The 26,699-nt window shown below is 52.0% G+C and overlaps 2 protein-coding genes across 6 annotated transcripts; both read left to right on the top strand.

Annotated features, from left to right (window-relative positions):
- Positions 1–1,763: 1,763 nt before the first annotated feature.
- On the top strand, positions 1,764–8,809 carry SCAMP5 (secretory carrier membrane protein 5). The gene is made up of 7 exons (XM_071754551.1): positions 1,764–1,872; positions 3,494–3,569; positions 3,842–3,970; positions 5,613–5,769; positions 6,233–6,334; positions 6,534–6,651; positions 7,007–8,809. Exons 2-7 carry the CDS (start codon positions 3,563–3,565, stop codon positions 7,199–7,201), a joined length of 708 nt encoding a protein of 235 aa, XP_071610652.1. The 5' UTR covers positions 1,764–1,872; positions 3,494–3,562; the 3' UTR covers positions 7,202–8,809.
- Positions 8,810–9,808: 999 nt separating this feature from the next.
- Positions 9,809–24,841, top strand: PPCDC (phosphopantothenoylcysteine decarboxylase). Of its 5 annotated transcripts, none has more exons than XM_071754547.1 (6): positions 9,809–9,931; positions 10,732–10,898; positions 14,467–14,562; positions 15,868–15,996; positions 18,111–18,279; positions 21,370–21,468. In XM_071754547.1, exons 1-6 carry the CDS (start codon positions 9,829–9,831, stop codon positions 21,444–21,446), a joined length of 741 nt encoding a protein of 246 aa, XP_071610648.1. In that variant the 5' UTR covers positions 9,809–9,828; the 3' UTR covers positions 21,447–21,468. The 5 variants fall into 5 exon arrangements, with proteins under 5 accessions (XP_071610648.1, XP_071610649.1, XP_071610647.1 ...); XM_071754548.1 differs by having other exon boundaries at positions 9,810–9,931; positions 21,278–21,468; XM_071754546.1 differs by lacking the exon at positions 21,370–21,468 and adding an exon at positions 24,304–24,841 and having other exon boundaries at positions 9,814–9,931.
- The last annotated feature ends 1,858 nt before the right edge of the window (positions 24,842–26,699 follow it).

Below are 26,699 nucleotides of genomic sequence, written 5' to 3'. Positions count from 1 at the left end.
GTAACCCCACCTCCTTTTGAATATGCATAAATTGTAATCAATAAAAGGTAATTCCAGAGTTTTAGGGCTCTGTGAGTGGAGCAGAGACTCCCCAGGCAGCCAGAGCTGTTTTGCTCATTGCAATTTCAATTTTATTAATTAATTAAACCATGAACAGAATATTGAGTCTCGTTCATTTATAACAAAAAGAACATAAAGATGTCACAACCAGCAGATAAGGGGAAAGTTCTGGCTAGGGTCTGATATCACCTTGTAGCAATATAATGAAGTCAGTAAAATCAAGAAAGGTAAAAAAGTTCAAGCATGAGGAAGACTTCTTACTTCATCCAAAGACCCCCTGATATCTCCCCAAAACAAGACTCCGCCCAGACTCCACCCATCATGAATATTATAATGAACGATATAATCCTATGAATATGTCTGTAACCCCACCTCCTTTTGAATATGCATAAATTGTAATCAATAAAAGGTAATTCCAGAGTTTTAGGGGTGTGAGTGTGAGCGGAGTGGAGACTCCCCATGCACCCAGTGCTGTTTTGCTTATTGCAATTAAACCATTAACAGAATATTGAGAATATTGGGTCATTTATAACACTCCCTTTTAGGAGCTTTTTGTCCCTGTCCTAGCCTGGCAGTGAATCAGCCCAGTCCCTTCCCCTCCCCTTGGCCTCCTGACCTGGGCATTGCTGGCAGCAGCCCTGGGGGAGAGGCAGAGCAGCCCCAGAGCCCCGACTTTTCTTAGAAAGTTTCGTCCTGGAAAACCACCAACTTCCCTGCCCTCCCCTGAAGGTGCTGCACCTTCCCAAACCCTTCAGGCACCCGTGCGTGTGCATTGCCTGCTGCTGCAGCCCTCTCATGCTTGGATAAAAGATGAGTAAGGTCACTTAAAACCAGTACTACTAGTTTGAAAATAGTGTGTGTGGACAGCATGATGTAGAGCTGAGAGGAGGGCAGTGTGGGCAGAAAATGTCCCTTTGGGAGCAGAGCAGAGTGTGGACATGAGGGACCCCTAAATTTGGGACCTGCCTGCTCCTCTTGGTCTCCTGTCCTGACCCGGGGTCTGGACCCAGAGCCCTTGATCGATCTTGGTATCCTGGGCTCAGTTCTGGGCTCTTCAGGAGCACAAGGACATTGAGGGGCTGGAGCGTGTCCAGAGAAGGGAATGGAGCTGGGGAAGGGTCTGGAGCACAAAGTCTGCCCGGGAGCAGCTGAGGGCCCTGGGGGTGTTGATCCTGGAGCAGAGGAGGCTGAGGGGACACCTTGGGGCTCTCTGCAACCCCCTGAGAGGAGGTTGGAGCCAGTGGGGGATTGGGCTCTGCTCCCAAGGAACAAGGGATGGGAGTTAGGTTCCCTAATAAGAAGCAACAGGACAAGAGGAAACAACCTCAGGTTCTGCCAGAGGAGGCTTAGATTGGAGATTCGGAGCCATTTCTCCCTGGAAAGGGCTGTCAGGGCTTGGCCAGGGTGTCCCCATCCCTGTAGGGTCTCAAAGTGATGCTGAGGGGACATCGCTCAGAGGTGGCCTGGGCAGTGCCGGGAGAACGCTCGGACTCGATGTTCCAACCCCGACCCTGTTGCTCCATGGGGGTCTCCCCGCCCCACAGAGGGTCCCCCCCATGCCCCCCCCGGTCACCGCCCCCCGCCCCTCGGAGCTGCCCCCAGCCCCGGGGGTCCCGGTCGGGGGCAGCAGGACCCTGGACAGCGACGAACGAATCTCGCGAGATTTCGCGGCGGGCCCGCCGGGCCGGGCGGCGGCGGTGCCCAAGTCTCGCGAGATTGGGGGCCGCTGCGGCAGGAGCAGCGCGGGGCGGGCGGCCGCCCCCAGGGCCGCGGGACCCCAGCGGGACCGACCGGACCGGACCGTGCCGGGCGGTGAGTCCCGGGGCTGCACGGGGAAGGAGGGAGAGGGGGGTAGCCCTGACACCCGGGGGGAGCCACCTTCCGCCCGCTTCCTTCACCCCACGGGGTTGGGGGGGGGGCGTGGGGCACCTTCACCAGTGGGGCGGCATCCCCCCCGCCACGCATCTTCCCACCGCCCCTCCACAATTTTCCAGCCCTAAATTTTGAGGAAGCCCCTTGGTTTCTACCAGCCCCCCCCCTCCCCCAGGTTTGTCTTGCCCTGGCATAGGCGGAGCGCCGGTGTTGTCCCCGCCGTGGGTGCGGGGCTCCGGGGCTGTCCCCGGCCGTGGGTGCGGGGCTCCAGTGCTGCCCCCGGCCGTGGGCGCGGGGCTCCGGTGCTGCCCCCGGCCGCGGGTGCGGGGCTCCGGTGCTGCCCCCGCCTTGGCGGGGGGGCGGCTGCCGGGATGGTGATAGCGCCGGGGGGATGGATCCCGGGCCGGGATACCCCTGGGTGTCGGGAGGCTCAGTCTGGCCCGGGGTTTTGGGGCTGGGGGAGGGCAGGGGGGGGATGCCCGGGTAGGGACACCCTCCTCCCCCGCCAAGCACCCCCGCACCACCCCGGAGCACCCATCGCCCGAAGCCCGTGTCGGGGGAAAGGTGTTTGGTGCTGCCACTCCCCACAGCCTGGTGCGTGGGGGTGGGCAGAGCAGATGCCTTCACCCTCGTATTTAAAATCTGGGGGTGTTCAATGCCCTTCCCATCCCGAATTTTGCTTAATTTTCGCTGCCGGGGCAGGGCGGAACCTGGTGCGGTCCGGGACCACCCTGGGATGCTGAGCTCCCCCATCTGCCACCTGCAAAATCCAGCACAAGGTGCCAAATGCCACGAGTGATGGTGGGGCCGGCGCCCAAGTGACTCATTAGTGACAATCACCACCGGTTTATTTTCTTTTTTTTTCTTTTTTTTTTTTTTTTTCCTCCAGCTGATATTTTCAGCTGAGTTCCCTTCTCCCTTTTGGCCTGGTTTCTGGTTTGGGCTGGGAGCTGCAGTGCTGTCAGGGGGAACAGAGAGTCTTTGCAATAATAATTATAATAATAATAATAACAATTTTGAAAAAAAAAATGGGTTTTGAGAGCCAGGTAATGAACTTCAGGCTTTCCACATTCCCACAGCTGCCTCTGCTGGGGCTGCATCCTGCCCACACAGCCTGGCCTCTCTCTCAGGGCTGGATGTAGGTCAGTCAGGAGTGGGAGGCTAAGCCTGTGCCTTGTCTCACATCTCTGGATCTTCTCCTCTTAATCTTCCACCATAACTGGTGCGTGAGCCTGGGGCAGTGGGAGCTGGGATTTATCCTGCCCCCAGCCAGGTGCTGGGATTTGTCCTGCCCCCAGCCAGGTGCTGGGATTTGTCCTGCCCCCAGCGAGGAGCTGGGATTTGTTGTGCCCCTATCCAGGAGCTGGGATTTATCCTGCCCCCAGCCAGGTGCTGGCCGGGAGCCTGGGACACGTGAATGCTGCCGGGTGTCCCTGTAAATAAAGCAAACTGCCTCCTTACAGTGCTGTCCTTGAGCTGTTTTGGAGCCGTGGGAAGGTGAAGGCTCTTCAGGGAGGGACCTGGCCACTTCACATCCCTCTTTCTCTCGTTTTTCCTCCAGCTTTCCTAAAGCTCCCAGATTTTTTTCCCCACTTTTCCTGTGGAACGGAGAGGCTGAGCACGTGCCGGCATGGCAGGTACGGGTAGGAGGGGGCTCTGGCAGGGCTGGCCCTTGACTCTGGAGACCACCTGGGGCTTTGCTGGCCATCATGTCACTTTGGTGGGGCTGTGGGTGTCCATGCTTGCAGGACTGCGTTCACCTGGGTGCCCGTGGGTGGGCTGGAGGTGGCCACGAAGGGGAAACCCTCAACTCATCAGTTCCGGGGGCTGAACAGGAGGAATTTGGAAGACTCTTGGCTAACGCTCAGTTCCGTGCAGCGCCCAACACTGTCGAAATTTTTGCTTGCAGAAAAGGTGAACAACTTCCCCCCCCTGCCCAAGTTCATCCCCTTGAAGCCATGTTTCTACCAGGACTTCGATGCCGAGATCCCACCGCAGCACCGCACCATGACCAAGCGGCTCTACTACCTCTGGATGCGTGAGTGGCAGGGCCTGGGCAGGGCAGGGCTGGGGCAGGTTTGTGTTTGCCTTCCCCAGAGGGAAGTCGTGGGGTTGAAAGAGCAGAGTGAGGCCAGGGGAAAGCCCTGCTGCCCCTCCAGGCCTCCGGGTCTCACCTCTTCCCCCTGCATGTCCCTGTGTGCCGTGCTGTGCTAACGGAGCTGTCACCATCTTCTAACTCTTAAAAACAACCCTCACCTCCCCTTGCCAACCCTGATGGGGAGGAGACCCAGAGGGACAGAGCACGCCCCAATGAAGGTGGAAACGTGTGTGCAGCTCAGGGCAAGCTGGCACTTTTTTTTTTTTACTTCTGTTTTGGTTCAGTGGTTTGTTTGTTTTTTCGAGGACTTAAGTTCCTTGAGTGGGTGTTTTCCCTGAACTTTGGAACTGCCCCGGTGCCCAGGAAGTGCCTCCTGCTCTGGAGGCAGGTCCTGAGGAGCTCAGCTGGCACCAGAGGAGAGGTCCTTCTGGCACCACCGGGGCTATGCCTCACTCTGGCTTTTGGCCATTGGGAAGGTGACCCTGGGATAACTTCCCCCCCCACGTCTTTTCTGGGGAAGGAGAAAAAAGTTGTGCTTCCCCAGGGGCAAACACCCCCTGGGGGTGCATGTTCAATCCCTTCCCCACCCCAATCTGTCTCTTCTTGCTCTGCTTAATTTACCAGAGCTGGATTCTTGCTGCCACCTCTCCCACACCACCAGCTCCAGATCTCTAAGGCAGTCACCCATCTGTTGGTTTCTCTCCACGGCTCCTCCTGGGATCATTTTCTTCCTGGGTGCCCTAGAAAAGCCCAACCAGAGGCAAGCTCAGAGAGGCTGGAAGGTCCCCTGGGTGTACTTGGGTGCTTGAGGGAGCCTGGAGCACCCGCTCAGTCCAGCCAGCTGAGCTCCCTTTCTTGCCAGCTGCAGCTTCCTTGCAGGCGGCGGTAGGAGGGTTGGAATTCTTGTTGTAATAATGAATCATTCTCCAAAATCGGAGGCGTCAGAATGCAGATGAGCCTTCTCTGCTTTGTCCTGTGTCTGCTAATCTGGGCTTCATAGTAATGGCCCTTGTATGGCTTCACCCCGAGCTGGCGGTGGGGGGGAAGCAAACACCACCCCCCTGGGCAGGCAAGGCAGGGGCCAGAGGTCAGGACTCCAGCTCTCAGTGCTGCTCAGGGAGCTCATGCAGAGGCTCCTTCAGCGGAGCTGGAAGCAAGGGAAAACACTTGGATTCATCCAGTTGATGAATGGAAACGTGCCCTGGCTCACGGGCAGCAGAAGGAGGCAGCTTGTCCCTGTCCTCAGAGCCCCACCAGCCCTGGAGCTCCTTAAGACATTACCCTCCAGGACTTTTGTTTTGTTTTGTTTTGTTTTGTTATTTGGGTTTTTTTTGTTCTTTTCCTTCCTGCCCCTCAGCTGAAGATTGGCTGAGCCATCCTGGGGATGTTCCTGGAATCAGCCAACTCAATTGAAACAAAATTCAAGAAAATCCAGCTGGGGTTGCACACCGCTGGCCAAACAGGCTCCAGGCCAGCCCTGCAGGGGCACTCCTGGGGTCGGGGTCTCTCCTCTCTCCCCCTGTCCCAGCATCTGTGCTACTCTGCTCCCTCTGTGTGTGTGTGTGTGTGTGTGTGTTTGCAGTGAACAGCATCACCTTGGCAGTGAATCTCGTTGGCTGCCTGGCATGGCTGATTGGAGGCGGCGGAGCTGTTAATTTTGGACTGGCAATTCTCTGGCTCATTCTCTTTACGCCCTGCTCCTATGTCTGCTGGTTTAGACCTATTTACAAAGCTTTCAAGTAAGTGGTCACACCTGAGCTCGGCTTCTCACAGTCCTATCCTTTTGGTTTGGTTTGGTCTTTCCTAAATGGTTAGTGCTTAGCTTGGGGCACTGTCTGAATATTTGGGGGAGTTTCTGCTCTTTCCAGCTCTTTAGTTTTACTTTCCCAGCTTTTGTTTGGGATTTCCCAAGAGCTGTGTTACTCTGGGTGGTGCCCCGGGGGGGGGAGTAGTGAGGGTGCAGCCTTCCCTCCCCTCCTCCTGCCCATCCTGGAGGCTTCTTTTGTATTTTTTCCATGAGCCCTTGAGGTTCCTCTGGTGATTATCCGTGCTGCTGAGGGCAAGCCCCAGTGCAGTAACCCCAGATCTTGTTAAGCCACAGCAGTTTGTGCCCCAAAATGGTCTGAAATGTGGGAGCAGCTCCCTGTCCTTGCAACGCAGCGGGGAGGAAGGTGCAGGGAGTGAGGAAGCTTTCTCTTGCAGGACAGACAGTTCCTTCAGCTTCATGGCCTTCTTCTTCACCTTCATGGCCCAGCTGGTGATCAGCATTATCCAGGCAGTGGGAATCCCTGGCTGGGGTGTCTGGTAAGGAAGATGCTGCTCTCCTCTTGGGTGTCACGGGAGGGCACTGTCGAGCTGGTGCTGTCACCTCCCGGGGTTTTAACACCCTCAGTGCTTCAGCAGCTCTTTGGAGGAGGGTGGGCATGGGGAGTTGGGAGGGTTGGGGTGCACAGAGCCAGCCAAGAACCTGCCTCCTCAGCCCCTTCTTTTCATCTCCTTGCAGTGGCTGGATTGCAGCCATTTCCCAATTTGGGAGCAACGTGGGGTCAGCCGTGGTGATGCTGATCCCCACCATCCTCTTCACGGCCATGGCAGTCTTCTCCTTCATCGCTCTCACCATGGTAGGGGAGGGAAAGGGGGGGGGTGGTGTTCTGCGTGGCTTTGGGGAGCCCTGGGGGCTGGGCACAAGCTGCCATCCACTCATCCATCCATCCATCCATCCATCCATCCATCCATCCACTCATCCACTCATCCACTCATCCACTCATCCACTCATCCACTCATCCACTCATCCATCCATCCATCCATCCATCCATCCATCCATCCATCCACTCATCCACTCATCCATCCATCCATCCATCCATCCATCCATCCATCCACTCATCCACTCATCCATCCCTCCATCCCTCCCTCCCTCCCTCTATCCCTACCTCCCTCAATACCTCTGGGGTTTTCTCTTTCCCACCTCTCCTCCAGGTGCACAAGTTTTACCGGGGGAGCGGCGGGAGCTTCAGCAAAGCCCAGGAGGAGTGGACCACAGGGGCCTGGAAGAACCCCCATGTCCAGCAGGCAGCCCAGAACGCAGCCATGGGGGCAGCCCAGGGGGCTATGATGCAGCACGAGACCCAGTACTCAGCCACCCCCAACTACACCTACGCCAACGAGATGTGAGCAGCAGGATGCTGGTCCTGGGAAGAGGAGGAGGAAAAGGAGGAGAAGGAAGAGGAGGAGGAGGAAGAGGAGCTCTGGGGGGGAGGCAGGCAGGAGGGGAAGGCTGAGTTCCTGCAGCTCTCTCAGAAAGTCAGAGTGTACCATTTTTTGTGATGAGGTCATTTGGGGTTATTCTTTTTTTTTTTTTCTTTTTTTTTTTGGTCGTCTTGAGCTCTTCCTTTCTCTTTTCCCTTTTCACTTGGAGGAGGCTGTGAGTTGGCCTGCAGGGCTCCCATTGTGCGTGGCAGTCAGTGTACATTCAGGTGTCTTCTTTTCTCTGTGAAATAGTGTAATGGTGGTGTTTGTTTTTTTTTTAATTTCTGTGGTGATAGGTGTGTATGTGATATCAGCCACAAGCCTCCCCACCCCCCACCCTGATCTCCTGAAAAAAAGATCAAAAAAACAGCAACCGGCACCCACCCTCTCCCCTCTTGCTGGAGGCCAAGAGATCCCTAATCCACGCCCTGGCTCAGGATCTACAACTTCTCTGTGTGTGGTGGTGTCAGGAGCTGCTGTGGCAGAGCAGTGTGGGTGTGTGTGTGCCTGGGGGGGAGCCAGGAGGGGATTTCCCTGGGGGATAAAACCCCTCCTGTTCCACATGCTGCATCCCCAGTCTCTTGTATTGGTTTGTTTGGGGTTTTTTGTTGTTGTTTTTTTTTTAAAAAAAAGCTTCTATTTTGAAAAGCAGCTCTCAAATGGGCAGAGTGTTCCTCAGAGGAGCTATTCCTGGGTGAGGCTGTGGCTCACATCTTGCAAGCACAGGCAGGGCACCCATCTCACTGACCCATCTTTTGTGGCATGCACTGATTTGAGGCTCTTTAGGAAACCTCCAGGCTGGTGGGAAGGATCCCTGCTTCCAAACCCAATTCTTTCCCTGGTGCAGAAATCCCTTCTCTCTCTCTCTCTCTCCAGCCCCAAATCCCTGCCCCATTTGGGAAGGTCAGGCTGGAATTAACAACCTGGCAGAGCCCAGAGAAGATGGACTGGGGAACAGGAGCTGCTGGGCACTGCAGGGCAGGAGGAGGGAAAGCTGCTCCTGAGAGATGCTTTTCAGATTTTTAACTGCACTTTTCAATAAGCCAAATTCCTCTCCAGGCCCTAGAAAAGCAGCTCCTGACCCAGCCTCTGGGCTTGAGGACCTCCTGCCCACAACCCCCTTGCCCCTATCCCCTCCAGTTCCCCTGGGAGGCTTGGAATCCCCCCCTAAAGAGGAATTGCTCCTTCCCAGCAAAGCCCACCCAGAATAGTTTCCTTTTTAAGGGTAGCACTTTGGCCACTCTGCAGTAGGCAGTCGCCTCTTGACAGGGCTAAGGATGAAGCACTCGGCCTGTGTGCACGTGTAAATCTGTATAAAACCCAAGGAGAAAAGTCACCATTTGCTGAGCCTGTTATGTACTTAAATCAGGTTTCAATATTGTGCAGTTCATTTCTAGCTAGCCGAAGACTTTTAACCACGCCAAACCATGTGCTCTGTCATTCATGTCTGAGAAATGATGGATTTAAGTGACTTCACCTCTTGCATTGACAATAAGACTCATCAATAATAACTGTAACCAGCTGTCACTCACAGACATTGCTTCAGCATCTTAACCTTCTCTCCAGCCTCCCTGAGCCTCTGAGTGCTGCCCCTTCACCACTGCCCCTCTCCCTCCACTTGTAGCTGGGGACCACGGGGCTTGGAAGAAGGGACCCCTGGAGCTCACCCAGACCCCCCCCCTCCCCCCCAGGGTGGCAGCCAGGCTGGTGGGGAGTATTTCCAGAGTGGAAATTTCCAGAGAGTATTTCCACCAAATCTCTGGGCATCCTCCTCCAGTGCTCTCCTATCCCCAAAGTAACCCAAGTCCCAGCTCCTGTTTAGGTGGAACTTCTCGTGTCCAAGTTTGTGCCTGTGACCTCTGTGACCTTCCACTGAAAAAAAAAGACTGGGCCAGTCTACCTGACACCCACCCCTGAGGTACTGAGATGTTCTGGCATGATCCCCCCCTTCAGTCTTCTCCAAAAAACCCAAGGCCTTTCCTCACAGGAGAGATGGATGGATGGATGGATGGATGGATGGATGGATGGATGGATGGATAAATGGATGGATGGAAGGATGGATAAATGGATGGATGGATGGATGGATGGATAAATGGATGGATGGATGGATGGATGGAGAGCACCCCAGGAGGGTTGGGGACCACACACTGCCCCAGATCTGTTCCACATAAAGACCAAGCAGCCCTCAAACCTACTCCTGCGGGAGGTTTTCCCAGACTCCTGCAGGAGGTTTTCCCTGACTCCTGCAGGTGTTCCCTGATTCCTGCAGGAGGTTTTTTTTTTCTCCTGGGCTCCCTCCCTTCCCCGGGCTCCCCAGGCAGCAGGAGCAGCCCGGGCCCCTCCTTTCCCCTGCCCGGTTCCGCCCCACTGGTACTGAATCCCCTGGTGCCTTCCGAACCCCCCAACCCCTTCCCACCCCCCAGGACCCTCCCCTCAGGGGCCTTCCCGGGGACCCAACCGCCCCCTCGGCACTGCCTGAGGCGCTCCCGGCGGAACCGCAGCCGGTTCGGCCCCTGAGAGTGCTGGACCGGTCCCGGTACCGGGTGGCGGCCATGTCCGCCATGCCAGCCCCAGCCAATCAGCGCGGGGCGGCATTTCCCAGCCTGCCCCTCCACTTCCGGGGCCCGCACCCCGTTGCTAGGCGACGACACCGAGGTGAGGCCTGGGCCTGGGCCTGGGTCTGAGCCTGGGCTTGGGGGGGAGGGAAGGGAAGGGAAGAACCCGACCCGGCCGGTCCTGCCGCTGGAGCCCGGGGACGTTATCGCCCTCCCGACCCAGCTCCGTCGTGCCTCTGCCCCGGTAGAGACGCTGCTTGTTCACGCTTTGGAGCGCTGCGGGGCTTCTCGGTGCTTTTCTCTGCCCCCGGATGCTGGGTTCAGCCCAGCTGGGGAATTGCAGAGCAGAGGAAGTGGCTCAGTGAGCCTGTAAACCTCTTGCTTCCTAATGGCCTCTTAGCTGGTTGCCCAGAGCGGTGTTTGAGCCGGGGGGAAGTGCCCGTGTGTTTCTTTACCTCTGATTACCTCTGCTGCTCAGTGCTGAGCAGCTCAAGCTGGTGATGTTCTCCTAGCCGAGCAATTATTTTTATAATAATATTAAAATATTATACGGCAATACCTTAAGTTAAAAGCATGGAAAAGGGGTCTGTCTGGGTGGGCAATCTCTCTGGGATGCACCTTCAACCCTGGAAAGGGCATCTCTGTGTTGGGGCTTTACCACAACACTTCCCCGGCCTTCCCCACGCAGGTTTTAGCCTTCTGGGAGAAAATTGCCATTAAACGGGAAGAGTAAAGTGCAGCTGTGCTGAAAAAGGTGGCTCAGGGGCTGTTTGTTCAGCAGAACAAACCTGATGCCCATGGCCTCAGGAACACGGGGGTGTTGGAGCCTTGTTGGGCTCCAGTGTCATTCCAGTGTCATCCTGTTAGTCAAGTGTCATCATTCTTTTTCTCTGTTTGTAGAGTTTGGTTGGAGTATGGAGTCTTCCTCCCCCCCAGAGCCGGGGTTTCCTGCAGAAAAATCCTCATCTGGGCCACCAGCCCTCCCCCATCTCCTGGTGGGTGTGACAGGCAGTGTGGCTGCCCTGAAGCTGCCCCTCCTCATCCAGGAGCTGCTGAAAATCCCCGGGGTGAGTAAATCCTTGGGTTACAGAGTTGGTGGTCTCCTGTTTTTGGGGAGGGAGCTACATGGCTTCTGCTGAAATGAAAAGTTCCTGCTGGCTGTGAGCCCCTCTGTTTCAAAAAAAATTTTTTTTTTTTTTGTGGAGAGGGATCCTCCTGTTCTTAAAAATCGATCCATGCTTTTTCCTATAGTTCCATATTTTTTTATACCAAGGAGTTAGCTTGCCACCAGGGTACTGGATGTTTCTAGTATAGGAACTTTTTTTTTTTTTTTTATTTGACGAGAGGTTACTAGAGGTGCCCGGCAGAGGCCACTGCTGCCTCGAATCAGGGAGGGAAATGTGCTGCCTCTTTGCTTCAGAGGAAAGCTGGAAGAAACCACAGAGCCCTTGAGTTTTGAAGAAATGGAGCATCTGTTTGGGAGCAGTGGAATGAGGCAGGAGCAAGAGGCTGCAGTCACGTTTCTGGGTAGGTTGGTCAGATCCGTTGCTTCGGGTGGTTTGGGAGATAATCCCAGAGAAACTGGGAAGTGTCTCTGATGCTGCTGTCCCAGCTGGAGAGGGCACTGAGGATGTGGTGAGCTGCTGGTGTTGCAGTTTGCAAAGAGGGGCCTCAGTTATTATAAGCTGAGCTAAAATGATGAGTGAGGCCAGAAGGTCTGGTCTGGTCTGAGAGGGCAAAGATTGTCCCAGAGCCAGGAACACAAATCTTCTGATCCTCTGGCTCTGGGACTGATTTTGCTGTTGTCCCTTGGTGCTTGGAACCAGGGTGACAGGAAGAATGGGAATGATCCACTGCAGGGATCCAGGTCAAACGTGTGTGTTCCTTCTCCCTGAGCATTTCATTTGTAATTAAAACCTCTGGGTGATTGGACATAATTTCCCTGTGAGGGCCTGCAGGTTCTCACCTGCAGATGGTGAGAACCTGGTGCAGGCTTTAGGACCCACTGGTTCTGGGCTTTCTTGCATAAAAAGCAAAAGTCGAGGAGTGTTTGGTACTTAATTTTCTAATTAAAATTATTTATTTACTCCTTTCTGCTGTCATCTCAAGGCCTGCATGAGTCAGCAAAACTCTTCCATTGAGTCTGTCCTTGCAAAAGCCTGTTGCATCCATTTCTTTACTGGCAGAACATAACTTGAAAAAGCTGTTGGTGGGTGCAGGGCAGGAGCAGAGGGAAGTTTGATAGCAAAGGAGATGGGGTCAGAGGCTTGAAAGTGCTCAGTGAACAACTTGACAGTGTGATTTTGCACTCATGAAACATCTCCTTGACAGGGATAATGGATGTGGCTGCACCTTACTGCCTTTTGTTTCACCTCTTTGAAGGTTTAGGAAATCTGTAGGGCAGCACCTCATACCTAGCAGGCTGTTACCCCTGCACCTGGTGTTGTGGGGTGCAGAGACAACTCCTGTGGTTGTGCCAGACTCACCTTGTGTCAGGCTGAGCCCTTGGAGTTCTGAGTGGCCTGGCAGGAATACAGAGGCAAGAATCCTCTGGGTTAGTCATAAAGAAAGGAAACTGCAAACTTTTCTAGGGGAGAAATATCTTGGCCTTGGAGCTGCAGGGTTTCCTCTGGGCTGCTGTGCAGATTTTGCTGTCAAAACTGGGTAAGTATAAAAAAAAAATAAAATCATACACTCCCCTTTAGCCCCAAGCAGAAAGAACTGTGACATCAGAATCTTTTAACTGAGCCCAACAACATCACATAGACACAGGAGAGCAGTTTAACCACACAAGTTTATTCTGGAGAGTTGGCTGAAATATGGTCCAAGGGAAAGGATTTCAAGGAGTCTGAACTGTCTCCAGCACAGGAGCTGGAGTGTGGCTACACTGCCTTGACTGTTTAAGCAAAGATATAACCACAGGCAAACAGAGGGTGTGCCAGGTAAACAGAAAGGAAAAACTCTGTAGGCTAAAGTGATCTGGAGAACACTGATCTCTTTCCAAGGTAGCTGGAAGGACTTGCTCAGAACAAGGGATGTAGGAGCCCACCCCAGCAGAAAAACTTAATTAGGGGGAATATTTAACTAACAGAGCAGCTTTCTTGGGGGAGTGGTGAAGCCACCACCCTTGAACATAGCACTCTGCTGTGCTCTGGCTTGCAGTGGGTTTGATTCAGTACTTGATGTAGGTAGAGCTGGATCACCTAAAAATTCTGTAAAATAAAAATACCACTAGCAAACAGTACTGCAGCAGACTTTTCATGCAGAACTGGTCTTTTGGCACCATTCTGGAGAGCAGGCATCTCCTCTTCAGCTGCAGAGTGCTCTTTCAAATCACCAACGATACCATCTGAGGCAGGCTGCAGGGTTAACACCTCCTTGAAGGCCATGGTGTGACAGGCAGGGAGTGACATCAGCACCTCTGCTGGGCTCCAGGCAGCTTCCTGTGGGGTGAGGGTCCCAGGGAAACCATACTGCTGGGTGCCCTCACTATCACCTTCACACTCAAGAGCACCAGGAGCACAGCTGTGAGCCCAAAGGAGGCTTGCTTGGAAAAGAGCAGAATTTTGGAAGAGGCAAAGAGTCAAAGCACTAAGTACCAATGTGATGTGCAGCTTCCTTAGCCCATTTCCCTTTGGGAAACTGGAAACATTCCCACAGGCCACGCACAGGCTGGGACTTTCCACTGCTCCCAGCAGTTCTTCTGCTCAGGTAGGGTGCAGATAATCCCCACTGGTCCATTTCCAGTCAGACAGATAACACTGGGGGCATAGGTTGAGATGTTTTGTCACCTCAGCTGCTGCTGCTGAAGGTGGCTTCCTGGAGGCAGCAGGGCACAGACCAGGGGCTTCATCCCTTTTGTACCTCAGGCCACAGTTCTCCAGCAGGAAGGAGTTGTTGGTGAGGCTGGTTCCCCCCTGGCTCTCTGTTGGGCTGACAGAACCACACAGTGAATTACTGGGAGCAGGCTGTGCTTGAAAGTGGCCAAGAACAAGGGTTATTTTTTATTGCCCGAGGTGCATCTCCCACGTTAGGGCTCTGCTTGGCACCCTCCCTCCCTGGTCTTGCTCCCAGCTGGTGGTGCTGAGCCCAGCCAGCCAGTTCCTTCCTCAGCAGGACCTGTGAGCACTCAGCACTGGGCTTTCTCTCAGCAGGGAGCTCCCTCTTGGCTCCCAGGGTGGGGACAGTGATCCTGCCAGCTCCCTGGGGACATTCCCCCCCTAGGGAGTCCCCCGGGGACCAGAGGCTCTTCTGCTGGGGGCTGAGATTCAAGGGCATCTTCCCCAGAGCTTGGGTTTGCTGCTTCATCCAGGTCCTTCTGAAGTTGTGTGCAGAACTGCATCTGTCCTGAGCTGCTCTGTCCTCGGGGCTGTCCCTGCTGTCACCTGGCCGTGGGAAGGTGTTTGGGAGGTGGTGACCAAGCCTCTGCCTGCTTTAGGGTGACCTGAAAGGAATCTTTGGCTCCTGCAGTGGGGGGGTCTTTCAGCCCTGCATAGGTGCAGTTATGCACTTGTGCACAGTAGGGAAAAGTCCTCAGGAATCCACACAGCTTTCCAGAGCTGGAGCACTCCTCCTCTCCCCAGGATTATCCTCAACTCTAACCCTGGTCTGTCTGTCTTTTTCTTTCCCAATCAGCTCGAGGTGAAGGTGGTTACTACAGAGAGAGCAAAGCATTTCTACGATGCCCAGGAGATCCCTGTCACCCTCTACAGTGATGAAGATGAATGGCAGGCAAGTGTTCCTCCAAGCTGCATTGCAAGGCTCTACATATTTATTTTTTTTATCCTTGGCCAAGACTCTCTTCTTTGTTTTAGTAACATCTGCTTTGGAATATGGCTTTCAAAGAAGGTGCTTCCAACTGTGCTGCAGCTGAGGATGAAAAGAAAGGCTGCCCTGACTGCCTGGGAGGATTCTGTCCCTCCCTTGCAAGCTTGCAGCAGGCAATGAGGGTAGAAGTGGGCTCTCAGCCCCTGGGTTCTCAGAGGGTATCAGGAAATGTCAGGAAAGCCACTGCAGAGACACAGTGAGGGTGTCTGGTCATACTTGTCACAAAGGCAGCAGGTGAATTCTCCTTGGCAGGACTGCCAACATCTTCAGGCCCTAGAAGGGCGTGAGAAAATGGCTTTTTTCTCATGACTGTAATTTTGCTGACAGGTTTTGAGAGTCCCTGAGTGTGGAGAGATTCATTGTGTCAATGTCAGCAGGTTTTTTTTTCTGTACATTTTCTCTCAGCTTTGCAGTACCCATCTGAGTACGAGGGGATTTACTGCACTCACTGCTGAGCATTGCTTTTTTTGGGAGAGAGGAAATGGCCACAGAGCTTTCAGGCTGGTCTAGCAGATGGGTGGAGATCTGCTGCCTGCTGCAGTTCTTCCTGAGGAACCCCCAGTGGGGGAATAGAAGAGGAGTGGGTCAGGTTTTGAGGTCTGCTCCCAGGTCTGCTCCCACACTGGAGCACCTGCAACATGCCTGCTCTGAGAGAAGGCTGGGAACTAAGCCTGCTGAGCATATCTTTGGGAAATATTTTGCTCTGAAAATAAAACTACAGCTTCGGTGCTTCTAGGAAAGCCAGAAATGGGTGCAGGATCTGGGAAAGGTGTCAGGGAGCACCAGGTTTCCGGATGCTGCCTTTTTGTTGTGGTTTCCAGTGACTCAGAGAAGGAACAGTTTGTGACCCTGCTGCACCTCTTGCTGGCCTGTGGCTGTGTGTGTCCTCTGGGGATGAAGCACTTGATGCTCTTTGCTGCTTCTCTCAACACTTTCCCAGTTAATTGCACTCTTAAGACAAGACCAGGCCCCTCTTGAGCAGCTCAGAGCTTCAGTGGCAGCAAAAATATTCACTTAGAGCCAAGAGAGGAAGCAAGTGCCCCCTTGGCTAGGGCTGACTCCTCACACTGTCCCATTTTGCCTGATGTGAGACTGATTCTTTCCTCTCAGACCTACTTGGTGTGGACAGATGTGGAATGGATGAAGTGCCTGCTGCTCTTCCCCACGTTCCCTCTGAGGGGTTGGTGATCTGCTCTTTGTCCCCCACAGCTCTGGAAAGGTCGCTCAGACCCAGTGCTGCACATCGAGCTGAGGCGCTGGGCTGACCTCATGGTGGTGGCACCTCTGGATGCAAACACCCTGGCAAAGCTGGCCAATGGCATCTGTGACAACCTGCTGGTGAGTGAGTGAGAGTGAGTGACCACAGCTCTGCCTGGGAGTTCTCTCACAGCTTGTCTGACCTTTCTTGCATGGAAAGCCTTGAGCTTCTGCAGCACCCTGCAGCACGGTGAGATTGGCGTGTTCTGCTTCTCTTCCTCCAGCATGATTCCACTGTTCCTTCTCAAGATTCCTTCTGCCCTTCCCTGACTTGTACCCCTTTTCATTCCTCAGCTTGGGCAGTCTCTTGTTGTTTTCCTGTCCCTGTTCACAGACACAGACACACAGACACACAGACACAGACAGACAGACAGACACACACACACACAAGGACACACACACAGGCAGACACACAGACACACACATACACAGACACAACACAGACAGACAGACACAGACAGACAGACACACACAGACACACACAGGCACACAGACACACACACACACACAGACACACACACACACAGACACACACACACACAGACACACACACACACAGACACACAGACACACACACAGGCACTCACTTTTGAGTTCCCCTCTGCATTTTTTAGATTCAATCTGGAAAGACACCTGTGAGATCAGATAAAGCTGTTTACTTCCTGCTACCTCCCTCACCTAACTACACAGCACAGAAGTTCAAACACTCTCACATGTACCTTCCAGTTCCAGCTACAGGGGGTTTGGCTTGCTCAGGCTTGTTTTTCTGGTAGTAAAGGTGCTCTGGCTCAAAGGCTGATCAGAAAGCACATGGGAAGAGAGGTGTGCTTCTCTGTTGGACAGTGGGGACCTTCTGCAGGGCTTGAAGCTTTGTGTCCAGACATTTGTTCTTCACTGGGAGAAGCCCTAAGTTTAGCCACGACCCAGAAGATCTGCCAGGAAGCTGCAGAGCTGAAGGTGTTGCTGTGGTGCATCCCTGAAGGGTGATGCAGGGAGGCAGCACATCAGCTCTGGCCAGGGAGCCCTGCCTGACCATCTTCAGGCAAGAGGGAGGGTGTGTAAATGACCAAAGTAGACCCAGAGCCACAGCCCTGGTTCGTGTCAGCAGGTCTCTGGAGATCTGAGAGAAGCCAGACAGAGCTGGGGCAGGGACAAGCAGAGCTTTGTCCCTCTGGGTCCTCTTGGGGTCATAGATGTGGTGGTGGCAGCAGAGGGCACAGCTGAGGAAGGATGGCAGGTACACATGGTGTCTTCACAAACTCCTGCCAGGCTTTTTTGGTGAGCCTCGTGGAGGTAACTCCAGCAAAGGAGAGCAAGTGCTGGAGGTGTTGGTTGGCAAGTTAGAACAGATTCTAGCAGAGTTTCCTGTGCTGGGAAGGGTTCAAATCACAGGGCACAAAAAAGGATGGGCAGGGTTCTTGTAAGTGCTGCACCATCTGAGCAGAGACCCTGCAGCAGGGGCTGTTGCTCCCTGGGAAGCTCCCTTTGCATGATTTAAGTGGTGCCAGGCCTAGGGAAAGCAGGGTGATTGTGTTAAGGGCAACCAGCATTTACCTTTTTGAGGAGATAAGGTGATAATGGGTTATCTGGAAGCTCCCTGTTACTGGGGAGTCAGATATGATTCCCTGTAGCATGCAGGAGCTGCTAGATGGTTTGTAATCTGCAGCAGCCCAGATGTGCTCGTGTTATCCTCTGTGTCCTGGAAGCAGCCATGTTTCCTGCATGAGGAGTTATGGATCCACCTGCCACATCACTGCAAAAATACTCACTTGCCAACATTTTGTGTTTAGCTCTACAGCTGGCTTATCTGAAGTGTTGCTTGGGGGTTTCTCTGGTTTCTGATCTGTGGCCTCCCCTCAGCTCTCCTGGTCTCCCAGAGGGGCTGGCAGTCTGCACCCAGTGGTGTTGCAGCTCAGCTTGCTCCAGTGACCGAGCTGGTGCCAAGCCAGGGTGGGATGGGTTCTCTCCTCTTTGCAGCCTCCCTCATCCTTCTTTGCCTGTCAGAGCTGAGCTTTGCTGGAATGTAATACAGATCACTTAGCAGCCCTGTGGTTTGTCCAGCTGCACTGACACCCTGAGGCTTCTGGCCATCTAGTGACAGCCAGGCTGGGAAAAATCCTTACGCAGAACAAAGCACTGGGAAGGGATGAGGAAAGCCAGCCCAGCTGAGCTGAATCTCTTGGCTTCTCTTGCAGACTTGTGTCATCCGTGCTTGGGATTTGAGGAAACCTCTGCTCTTCTGCCCAGCTATGAACACAGCCATGTGGGAACATCCCCTCACAGCTCAGCAGGTGGAGCAGCTGAAAGGCTTCGGCTACATCGAGATCCCCTGCGTGGTGAAGAAACTTGTGTGTGGAGATGAAGGTCAGTCCTGTGGCATGGCTTCTGACTGGTTTCCTGCTGCTCTGACCCTGAAGGGATCCTTTTGCTCTGCATCCTTTGGCTGTGTGGCCTTCAAGAGGTTGGACTGCAGAGAACATGTCCTCCCTGCCAGGGTTTACACAAACAAACAGAAGCTTTGCCCTGTGCTAGCTGATCTCTACTGTTCTTGTTCATTAATTTTTAAGTAATCTGAAGAGACCAGCCAGGCCAATGGGTCACCAAATGAGCCATTACATAGGCCAGATCTGTAAAAGAAATACCCAGTCAAGAAAAGAGCAGATGAAAGGGAAGGAAGGTTTTGTGGTGAGCCTTATCATCCTGGGATTTGGGTGTCCTGACCCTGCTCTCTTCTGTGACTGGGGGCTGTTTTCACCACCCCTCAGTTCCTCATTTTTAACACAGGGATAATGTCTTATCCCCAAGAGCAGACACTGAGAAGAAAAGCTTTGCAGGTGTGGGTATGGCTGGATGTACACTGAAGGTTTGTTGTTGTTTGTTGCCTGGGTTACTTTGCAGCTTCTCAGATGAGTTTTGATTTGAGGTTTTGCCATCAGACTTGTCTGTGTAGTGAGGCAGGGCAGCAGGTAAAGTTGCCACACTTGGTTTCAAAAGTCTTAACTTGCAGTGCCAAGAGTTAACTATTAAAATGGCCTTATTCATATTTTAGGAGATGCTTTAAATTAAGATATTTTGGCTTTTGGGAGGTGTGGAGAAGGATTTTTACCCAAGCAATTTGGATGAATGGATTTGCTTTTTTTGTCTACATTTTCTTAGGCAAATTGTCTATAAAATACCACCCAGTTCAGGCCATGATAGCAAATATTATTACTTGCACAGCAGTGTACATGTTTTATTTTAAATAAACTCAACTCTATCAGGATTATAATCACTCTGACATAGTTAAATAGAAAGTCAACAGGGCAGACAGGTCATTAAAGTATTCTTCATGGTGAACTCCTAGGGCTTGCTTAGTTTCTGAATTCTTAGGTAGATGAGAGAGCTTCTGGAGAGGTTTCTTGGAGCTGAAGACTAAGAACTCCTTGCAGTGAGGTCACTGGAGCAGCAGCTGAAATACTCTGGATAATTCTTCTTCTGCTGGGATCTTAGACTTGGATTACATCAAATTTCTGGTGTAGTTTTTAATAAGGGAAGATGCCCCAAAGAGGTCATTTTGGCAGCAATGGAGAGGCCATCTGGCACAGCTTCTTTGTCCTTTATGTTTTCCCTCCCCTTCCTCAGTACAGATATGGGATCTCTCTTCCTGCAGGAAGCAGCCGAGTGCCTCCTCATAGCTCCAGGCTCCTGCCCCTGAGGCAGAGCTGCCTTCTTGTCATCCCTGTTCCACAGGCAGGGGTCTGAGGAACACAAGGGCCTCCTGAGTTGACTCCCAGTGCAGATGGCTTAGAGTTGGATGAGTTTCCCCCCTCCTGCTGCTCTGGGGATTGCTGCCCATGCTCAGGGATGGGTGAGGCACATGAGAAGCAGCACCTGAGTGAATCGCTGTGGTTTGCAGCTCAGAAGGGCAAAGCAAGCTGGGGCTGATGAAGAGTTAATTACCCCAGCAGTCAGCTGGGAGCTGCCTCACACTCAGCTCCCTCCCCTCTCTCTGCTGCAGGAACAAACTCCTGAAGGAGCTGGAAGGGACAGCTGGGGCAGTAGTAGCCACATCTGACTCCACTTCTGTTTGTGAGTCAGTTCACAACGAGACTTTCCTGTTGGCAAATGCCAGGATTTCCCTGGCAGCCTCTAGGAAAATGATGGTGGAGCAGTTGTGGTTTAACCCCATCATCCCCAGTGGGATGAGGGAGAGAACCGGAAGGGTAAAAGTGAGAAAACCTGTGAGCTGAGATAAAGACAGTTTAATAATTGAGTTAATAACAACAAATGGGAATGAACAGGAAACTAACAGAAATAAAACTCAAGAAAGGCAAGTGAGGAAAATGGAAAGAGCTGCTCAGCACCACCTGACTGATGCCCAGCCAGTCCCTGAGCAGTGTCCCCCCACCAGCCTGCCCCCAGTTTTATTGCTGAGTGTGGTGTCTGGGCTCTCCCTTTGCTCAGCTGGGGTTAACTGTCCCAGCTGGGTCCCTCCCCAACTCCTTGTGCACCCTCAGGCTGCTGAGTGGTGGGGTGAGGAGCAGGAAGGGCCTTGGATCTGTGGGAACAGCAGGAACAGGAACATCTCTGCCTTATCCACACTGTGTCCAGCACAAATTCCAACCACGGCCTCATAGCTGCTGGTGGGTGTTTTGCTGATGGAGGCAAAAAATCCCAGCTGCAACCAGGTTAGTCACAATGAAACAGCATAGAATTCCAAGAGGACATGAAGAGATATCTCAGACAATTAAAGATTTATTAGAAGCAGGAGTTTTAAAGTCTTGGAAAAATCCCGTGTGGCCCATTAAGAAAAATGATGGGTCCTGGAGAATGAGGGTGGACTTTAGGGAACTAAATCAGCAGATGCCACTGCTCACAGCAGCCAAGCCAGACACTTTAATAGAAATAGCTCAGAAACATTCAGGAATTTGATATGCTGCAATTGATTTGACCAATGCATTTTTTACAATCCCAGTTGTGGAAGGGCATTGGGACCAGTTTGCTTACACCTGGCAGGGCCAGCAGAACACCTTCACCAGATTGCCTCAGGGGTGCTGGCACAACCCCACCATTTGCCATAGAATTGTAGCTGAACATTTAGATGAAATAAATTGCCTCCTCACATACAAATAAATCACAATATAGATGATATTTTGATTCTGGGAAATGATGAAGGGGAAGTGCAACAAACTCTTGAATCAAAAATAATAGAGATTGTGTCTTGCGTATCAAATGCAATCAACATTATGTCAATTATTAATCATTAAAAACATGATTTATCACTATCACTGCACTCCTGCCTTCACAATCACTGCATTCACCTTCTTATGATTCACTTTCCCTCTCCTTCTCTTGTATTTATATTGTGCTGCTGGCACTGCAGCTTTCTCTGCCATGCTCTGATAAGTATCCAGCTTATCAGTGAGCAACTGATTCTGACATTGCAACATCACTCTTTGATTCTGTAAATCACAGATCTCTCATTCCATCTGGGGACACTCCAACAACAATCTCTCTTTCCTCTGGTGTTGTTTCCTGTATGCAGTCAATAAAATCCATCCTCCTTTGCCCAAATTTGTAGATATCTTTGTCATACAATTCAAAATATCCAATGGTTCAGCTCCCTTCAGCCAGCTCTCCCGTTGCTCACACAGTGCTCTGACTTTATCCCACTCCTGGGCCAGCAAAATACAGGGAGTGTCTTCCCAACCGGGAGCATGGGGAAGAATTGACTCATTGCTTTTAACTTTAAATAGTGTCATTTTTATCTTATCCCACTTCTGACACCAACTTATGTTTTGCCAAATGAGGGTGGTAATGAAACAGGGACACCAGGAGCAGAGGTGTTTTACTGGGGATAACTGAATAATGCAACCAAATAAGAAAAATACAGAACGAAGCAGCTAAAGCAGACAAATGGAAAATAGACAGGGTAATGCATCAAATCATTACCAATAAGAGAAAGGAGAGTGATGCAGAGAGCTCCATCCCCACTGCCAGACATTCCCATCACCAGATCCGCAGTCCCTGGGGAGCCCCGGTTGCAGGGAGGATTTGGAGAGCCCTTCCCGGGAAGTGGGAAAATCCTACATGGGGTGTCCACCCGCAGGGGAGGCACCCAAAGTCCCTGGAAGTCCCCATCCAAAGTCCAGCCTTACAGACCAAGCAGCCTGCAGGTCAGGAGGACTTTGCATATTACACTGTGCAGAAACATCTGGGTCATCTCCTGACCAACCATGAGCAGGATGGGGCCAGAGTCCAGGGTGTGGCTGGCAGGGTTTCTTCAACATCCTCTCTTTCAAAGCATCAAGTCAATTATTTCTTATAAATTATGGCTTTAATGATTAATACAAGGATGCAATGTCGATTATTTTTGATATACCAGGACACAATCTCGATTATTGTTACTGTTTCCATACAAGGCAACTCTGGCCTGGGCCCATTGTCCAAGCCTGGGAGGAAAATTTCATCCACTGGGAGGAAAATTAACCCTTATCCCAAGCCTAACCAGCCCAGCAGTAATGGACTGCAGATCTCTGAAGTCCCAAGACAATCTCCACCACTGGCCTTTTCTTCTCTTCCCCTCTTTTTTCTTTTCCAGGCCTTTCACCCCAAGTCCTCTTCTTCCACACTAATTCTGGTTTTGTGGGTTTCTTGCCCAGCTCCCACCCAAGCAACAGGCAGCAAAGCTCACACATCTGGTGCAAAAGAAAAGAGATTCAGTTTGCAGCAGTTTTGTCTGTTGACACTGTGGTTTGTTTTGCTGTAAAAGAGGTTTATCTTCCTCCCCTCACCTGAAAGGGGCCAGATCCTGACTGCCACTTCTTCATTACAAGCTTTACCTGATTAATTTTTCTTCCTTAGGAAACGACTGTTTTTAGACAAAGAGTCCAACTAAAAGAGTTAAAATAACAAATTAAAGTGAGCCGACAATTGAAATGTTTCCTTGATTGGATAGTTAAGTGTAAGCTGCCAGCTGTTGGCCTGATGATAACCACCTTTTAAAGAGAGCTTTGAGAGGTGTTGTGCCATAAATGGGCCTGCAGAAATTTCCCATTGCAAAATCATTTCCAAAGTGTCAGTATCTTCCTCCTCCTTGGCTGGATTTCTAGAGCCTGGCACAAGGGGAAGATTTCTACTTGGAGGCAGGAGCTGTGCTGTAAGACACAGCAAGACCAGGCTCTGCTAAACCTAAAAATCCAGCTGTGAATTGCCAAAGATGTTGAGGAAGCGGGTGGTGGAGGACAAAGGCAGGACTTGGAAATGTTCTTGAGGAGTGTAGCTCTGCCAAAATGTGCAGAGGCAGTCAGGGAATTTCTCTTGTTTAACAGGACCTGTCAGTTGCAGCTCTTCTCCTCAAGGCTGGGAGACAAGAAGGGCCTAAATCTGCCTGAGGCTTGTCCCTAAGATGCTTCAAACAAGAAAAAGAGGAAAACAAGCCCATCCAAAACTAATTTCTGGTGACCAACAAGGCGTGTATTTTAAATTATTAGAGCAATTAGCCAGCAGTACAAGCAATCAGTAGAGGCTCCATTTTTTTCAGTCTCCCAATGGAGGCAGATGCTGGTGGGAGATGTCTTTTTCCTCAGCCCCAGGCAAATTACAGGAGTGAGTGGACTGAGTTCTGAGTACCTGAGGTTGGACAAGATGATTCAGAGATCTCTGGTCTTCAGAGGGAAGCAACACCACAGTATAGATTAGATGTTCATCTGGCAACTAAGCACTGCAAAGGGGAAAACTGTGATATTTTGCTCTGCCCAGCACTCAGCTTTCTCCAAGAATTATTCCCAAGGTTCAAGCAGGTGCAAATCCAGGACAGCTTCTTCTGATGTGGGTTTAACTGCAGAGGTGTGGGAATGGGACCAATTCTGGAAGTCTTTTTGATGGGCAAAGGCTCTTTCAAGAAGTTACTGAAGACACAGGGTGTTTACACTGGGGGAAGTTGGGGGAGCAGGGTACTTTGCTACCCACACACTTTTGGGGCACTTTTCCACGCTTGCCCCCAAGGCAGTGTGAGCTAAGGTAATAACTGCCTTTGTGATTAAGGGTGAGATGCAGACACCTCTGGAGATGATTAACAACACCAAGTACTTATTAAGGTCACCTGAGCTGCCTTTTGAGGGTTCCTGCCTCCCTCCACTGACTGTCTGAGGAGTTTGTGCTCCTCTTTAAACCTCTGACTTACAAGCCCCACTCTTCTCATGCCTATGCAGAACCGGGTGGGCTGAGCAGATCCCTTGGCCTTCACAGCTGGTTTCTTCCAGGCAAGCCCCAGGGACACTCCTGGGGACACCTGGTGAGCTGTGCTGTCATTGGATGTCATTCCCACCTCACTTCTCCTCAGCAGTGTGGAGCGTGGAGAAGGGAGGTGCTGGGACCCGGATTTCAGCGGGTGTGCTTACCCTGCAGGTCGCGGTGCCATGGCAGAAGTGTGGACCATTGTGGAGAGGGTGAAAAGGATCCTTGAGGAACGGGACTTGCCAATGCAGAGCTGATGGTTGGGCACGTGGATTGTGTTTGTTTGCCTCCCTGATGGTTTGGAGCCAAACCCAACAGGAAGCTGGGTCGAGGTGGCACACGTCCCCAGAGTGCTCTTCAGCTGGAGGAATGAGACGGTTGTGTTCCACCTGGTGCCAAACTGAAATGTGGCACATCACTGCAAACCAGAGCCCAGAACGTGCTGCTTTAGTGTGGGAAGCCTCTGTGGTACCTCACAGAGAAGGAGTAACGTTCTGGCTGTTCCACGTGTGCTCTTTCCTGAGGAGCCTGGACCCCAGGGACTGACGGGAAGTCCTGGTGATGGGGATGATGTGAGCCCCTTCCAGCCTGTCAGGGTGGGGACATCCCTGATCCATAGCTCTGCTGGCTTCACCTTCCCGGCATCAATCACTGTCCAAAAAGCTTTTTCCCCCCAGAAATTAATAAAAAAAGACCCTTTGATTCTGCCTCTGAAAACCAGTTTTTCATAGCTGCTGAAGGAGGGGTTTGTGCCTAACACCACTGTGTAAATCGTTGCATCTGCATGCTGGTTTTGTCAGAGAGGGGAAAACGATAGCAAGAAGCTTAGCTCTTGCCCTTTTGTATCTGGTGACTGGGTAGGGATGCAGGTGAACCAAAATGACACCTGACACCTGTTTGGGTGCTCCAGTCAGGAAACAAACAGACTGGGCCATGGTGGAAAGCCAGGCTGGGTGTTTCCCTAGGGAGTGAAGTCAAACTTCGCCTCTGACAGTCATTTTTGGCTTGGAAATTAACCCACAGGCATGAAAAAAAAAACAAATGGGCAATTCAGTGATACTGTGGGCCAAAGCAACCAGGGCTCTCCCAGTCCAACCTTGTCTTGGAAGCACCATGCTGCTGCTGAGGGAAACAGGGGCAAACCAGAGGCTGTCAGACAGCACTGCTGACCCACAGAGTTTATTTTTAACTAGACAAACCCAGTCAAATGTGAGGCCTTTGGTATGGAATGTGCATCCTGCCTGTGGGGACAACCTTCAGACAGGAGGGAAGAGGTTATCAGGGTATGTTTGCTTTCCTTATCTATCCCACACAGATAAAAACCTCCCAGCTTTCTCAGTTTTGGCTCTTCCAGTGACAGAGCTGGAAGTTCAGGGCTTCTGGGGATGGAGTCAGAAGGATCCTTGTACGAGCAGAGCTGGTGGCTGGAGTGGTTCCTTGGCCATGAACTTTGCATCTTGGCAGTGAAGCCTTTGTGGTGCAACCTCCATGGTTTGCCTGTGTCCTTAGCACGGTGAAAAGTGCCCTCCTGTCAGGGGATTTTACACGAAGCTTTGTGCAGGCAATTGAAGAGATGCCTCGTGGTCCCCTCGAGCTGAGCCTTATCTCTCCTCCTTCCCCAGAAATCCGTGTTCAGGGGTGGCGATGTGGCCTTGGGGCTCTGCAGTGGATGTCACTGCTTGGAACTGCTTTTCCTTCTCCCTAATCTCTGACTTGGCAATGCAGAAAATCTGACAAGAGTGCTCCTCATACCAGCTCCAAACACCATGTACTCGATAAGAGGGTTCATCTGTTACAAATCTGGTTTGCTGGCTCCAGCAGCTACAGAAACTCTGGCAGGAACTGGCTGTCTTCTGGCACTGGAAAGTGGGCAGGAATGCTGCAGGCTCAGGTAATTCAGCAGTAAGGTGGCATGTTCAGCTCCAGATCTTGGAGTGGGTCACCTGGTAGCACAGGGAGCTGACACCAGTGTTGGAGGTGACCTGTAAGGCAGAAAGAAAGGATGGAAATACAGAAAATACAGAGGGTTCAATTAAGGCTTGCAAAGAACTTGGAGATTCTGGAACAATGGGAGTAAATTCTTTGTCCTGTAAATTTACAGGGCAGCAATAGAGATGTCCCCCTGAGCAGAACCTGGGGGAATGGGAAGAGCACTTGAGCTGGAAAACCCAGAGGGAAAACTCCTTTGTGGTGGACCCAGGCACCAGATCCTCTGCATAATTGCTGTGATCTCTAATTGGAGGCGGGTCATTAGCGTTTCAGGTTGAGATAAACCCAGTGCCGAAGCACCTTTCCTTCCGGGCAAAGAGGAGATAAAGTTCCATTCCTTGTGGGAGGCAGAGCAGCTTCCAGCAGGGGCAGGGAGGGTGAGGTAGGAGGAGAAGCAGGGGGAAGGCTCCTGGTCCTTTAGGAAGGGACTTGGGAACAAGGCTCTCTAGGATGAAGCTTGAGGCAATGAGCAGATGTCATGGATGGAGGGTGAGCTTTTACCCATCTGTCCTGAAAGGTGTTTTCCTGGCTCCAGCTGGGAATACTTGCCAATCCTTGGATCTCCAGACTTGGGATCT

Source organism: Heliangelus exortis, chromosome 11 (assembly GCF_036169615.1).
Source record: "Heliangelus exortis chromosome 11, bHelExo1.hap1, whole genome shotgun sequence".
Classification (NCBI taxonomy): domain Eukaryota; kingdom Metazoa; phylum Chordata; class Aves; order Apodiformes; family Trochilidae; genus Heliangelus; species Heliangelus exortis.
This window is presented reverse-complemented; position numbering and strand designations above follow the sequence as displayed.

Excerpts from the sequence above, each read along its gene's own strand:
- SCAMP5 (XM_071754551.1), top strand. Across the intron at positions 3,971-5,612 it reads GCTCTACTACCTCTGGATGC|TGAACAGCATCACCTTGGCA; the intron begins GTGAGTGGCAGG and ends GTGTGTTTGCAG. Across the intron at positions 6,652-7,006 it reads CCTTCATCGCTCTCACCATG|GTGCACAAGTTTTACCGGGG; the intron begins GTAGGGGAGGGA and ends CCTCTCCTCCAG.
- PPCDC (XM_071754546.1), top strand. The coding sequence starts at position 9,829 with ATGTCCGCCATGCCAGCCCCAGCCAATCAGCGCGGGGCGGCATTTCCC. Across the intron at positions 14,563-15,867 it reads GTGATGAAGATGAATGGCAG|CTCTGGAAAGGTCGCTCAGA; the intron begins GCAAGTGTTCCT and ends TGTCCCCCACAG. Across the intron at positions 15,997-18,110 it reads GCATCTGTGACAACCTGCTG|ACTTGTGTCATCCGTGCTTG; the intron begins GTGAGTGAGTGA and ends CTTCTCTTGCAG.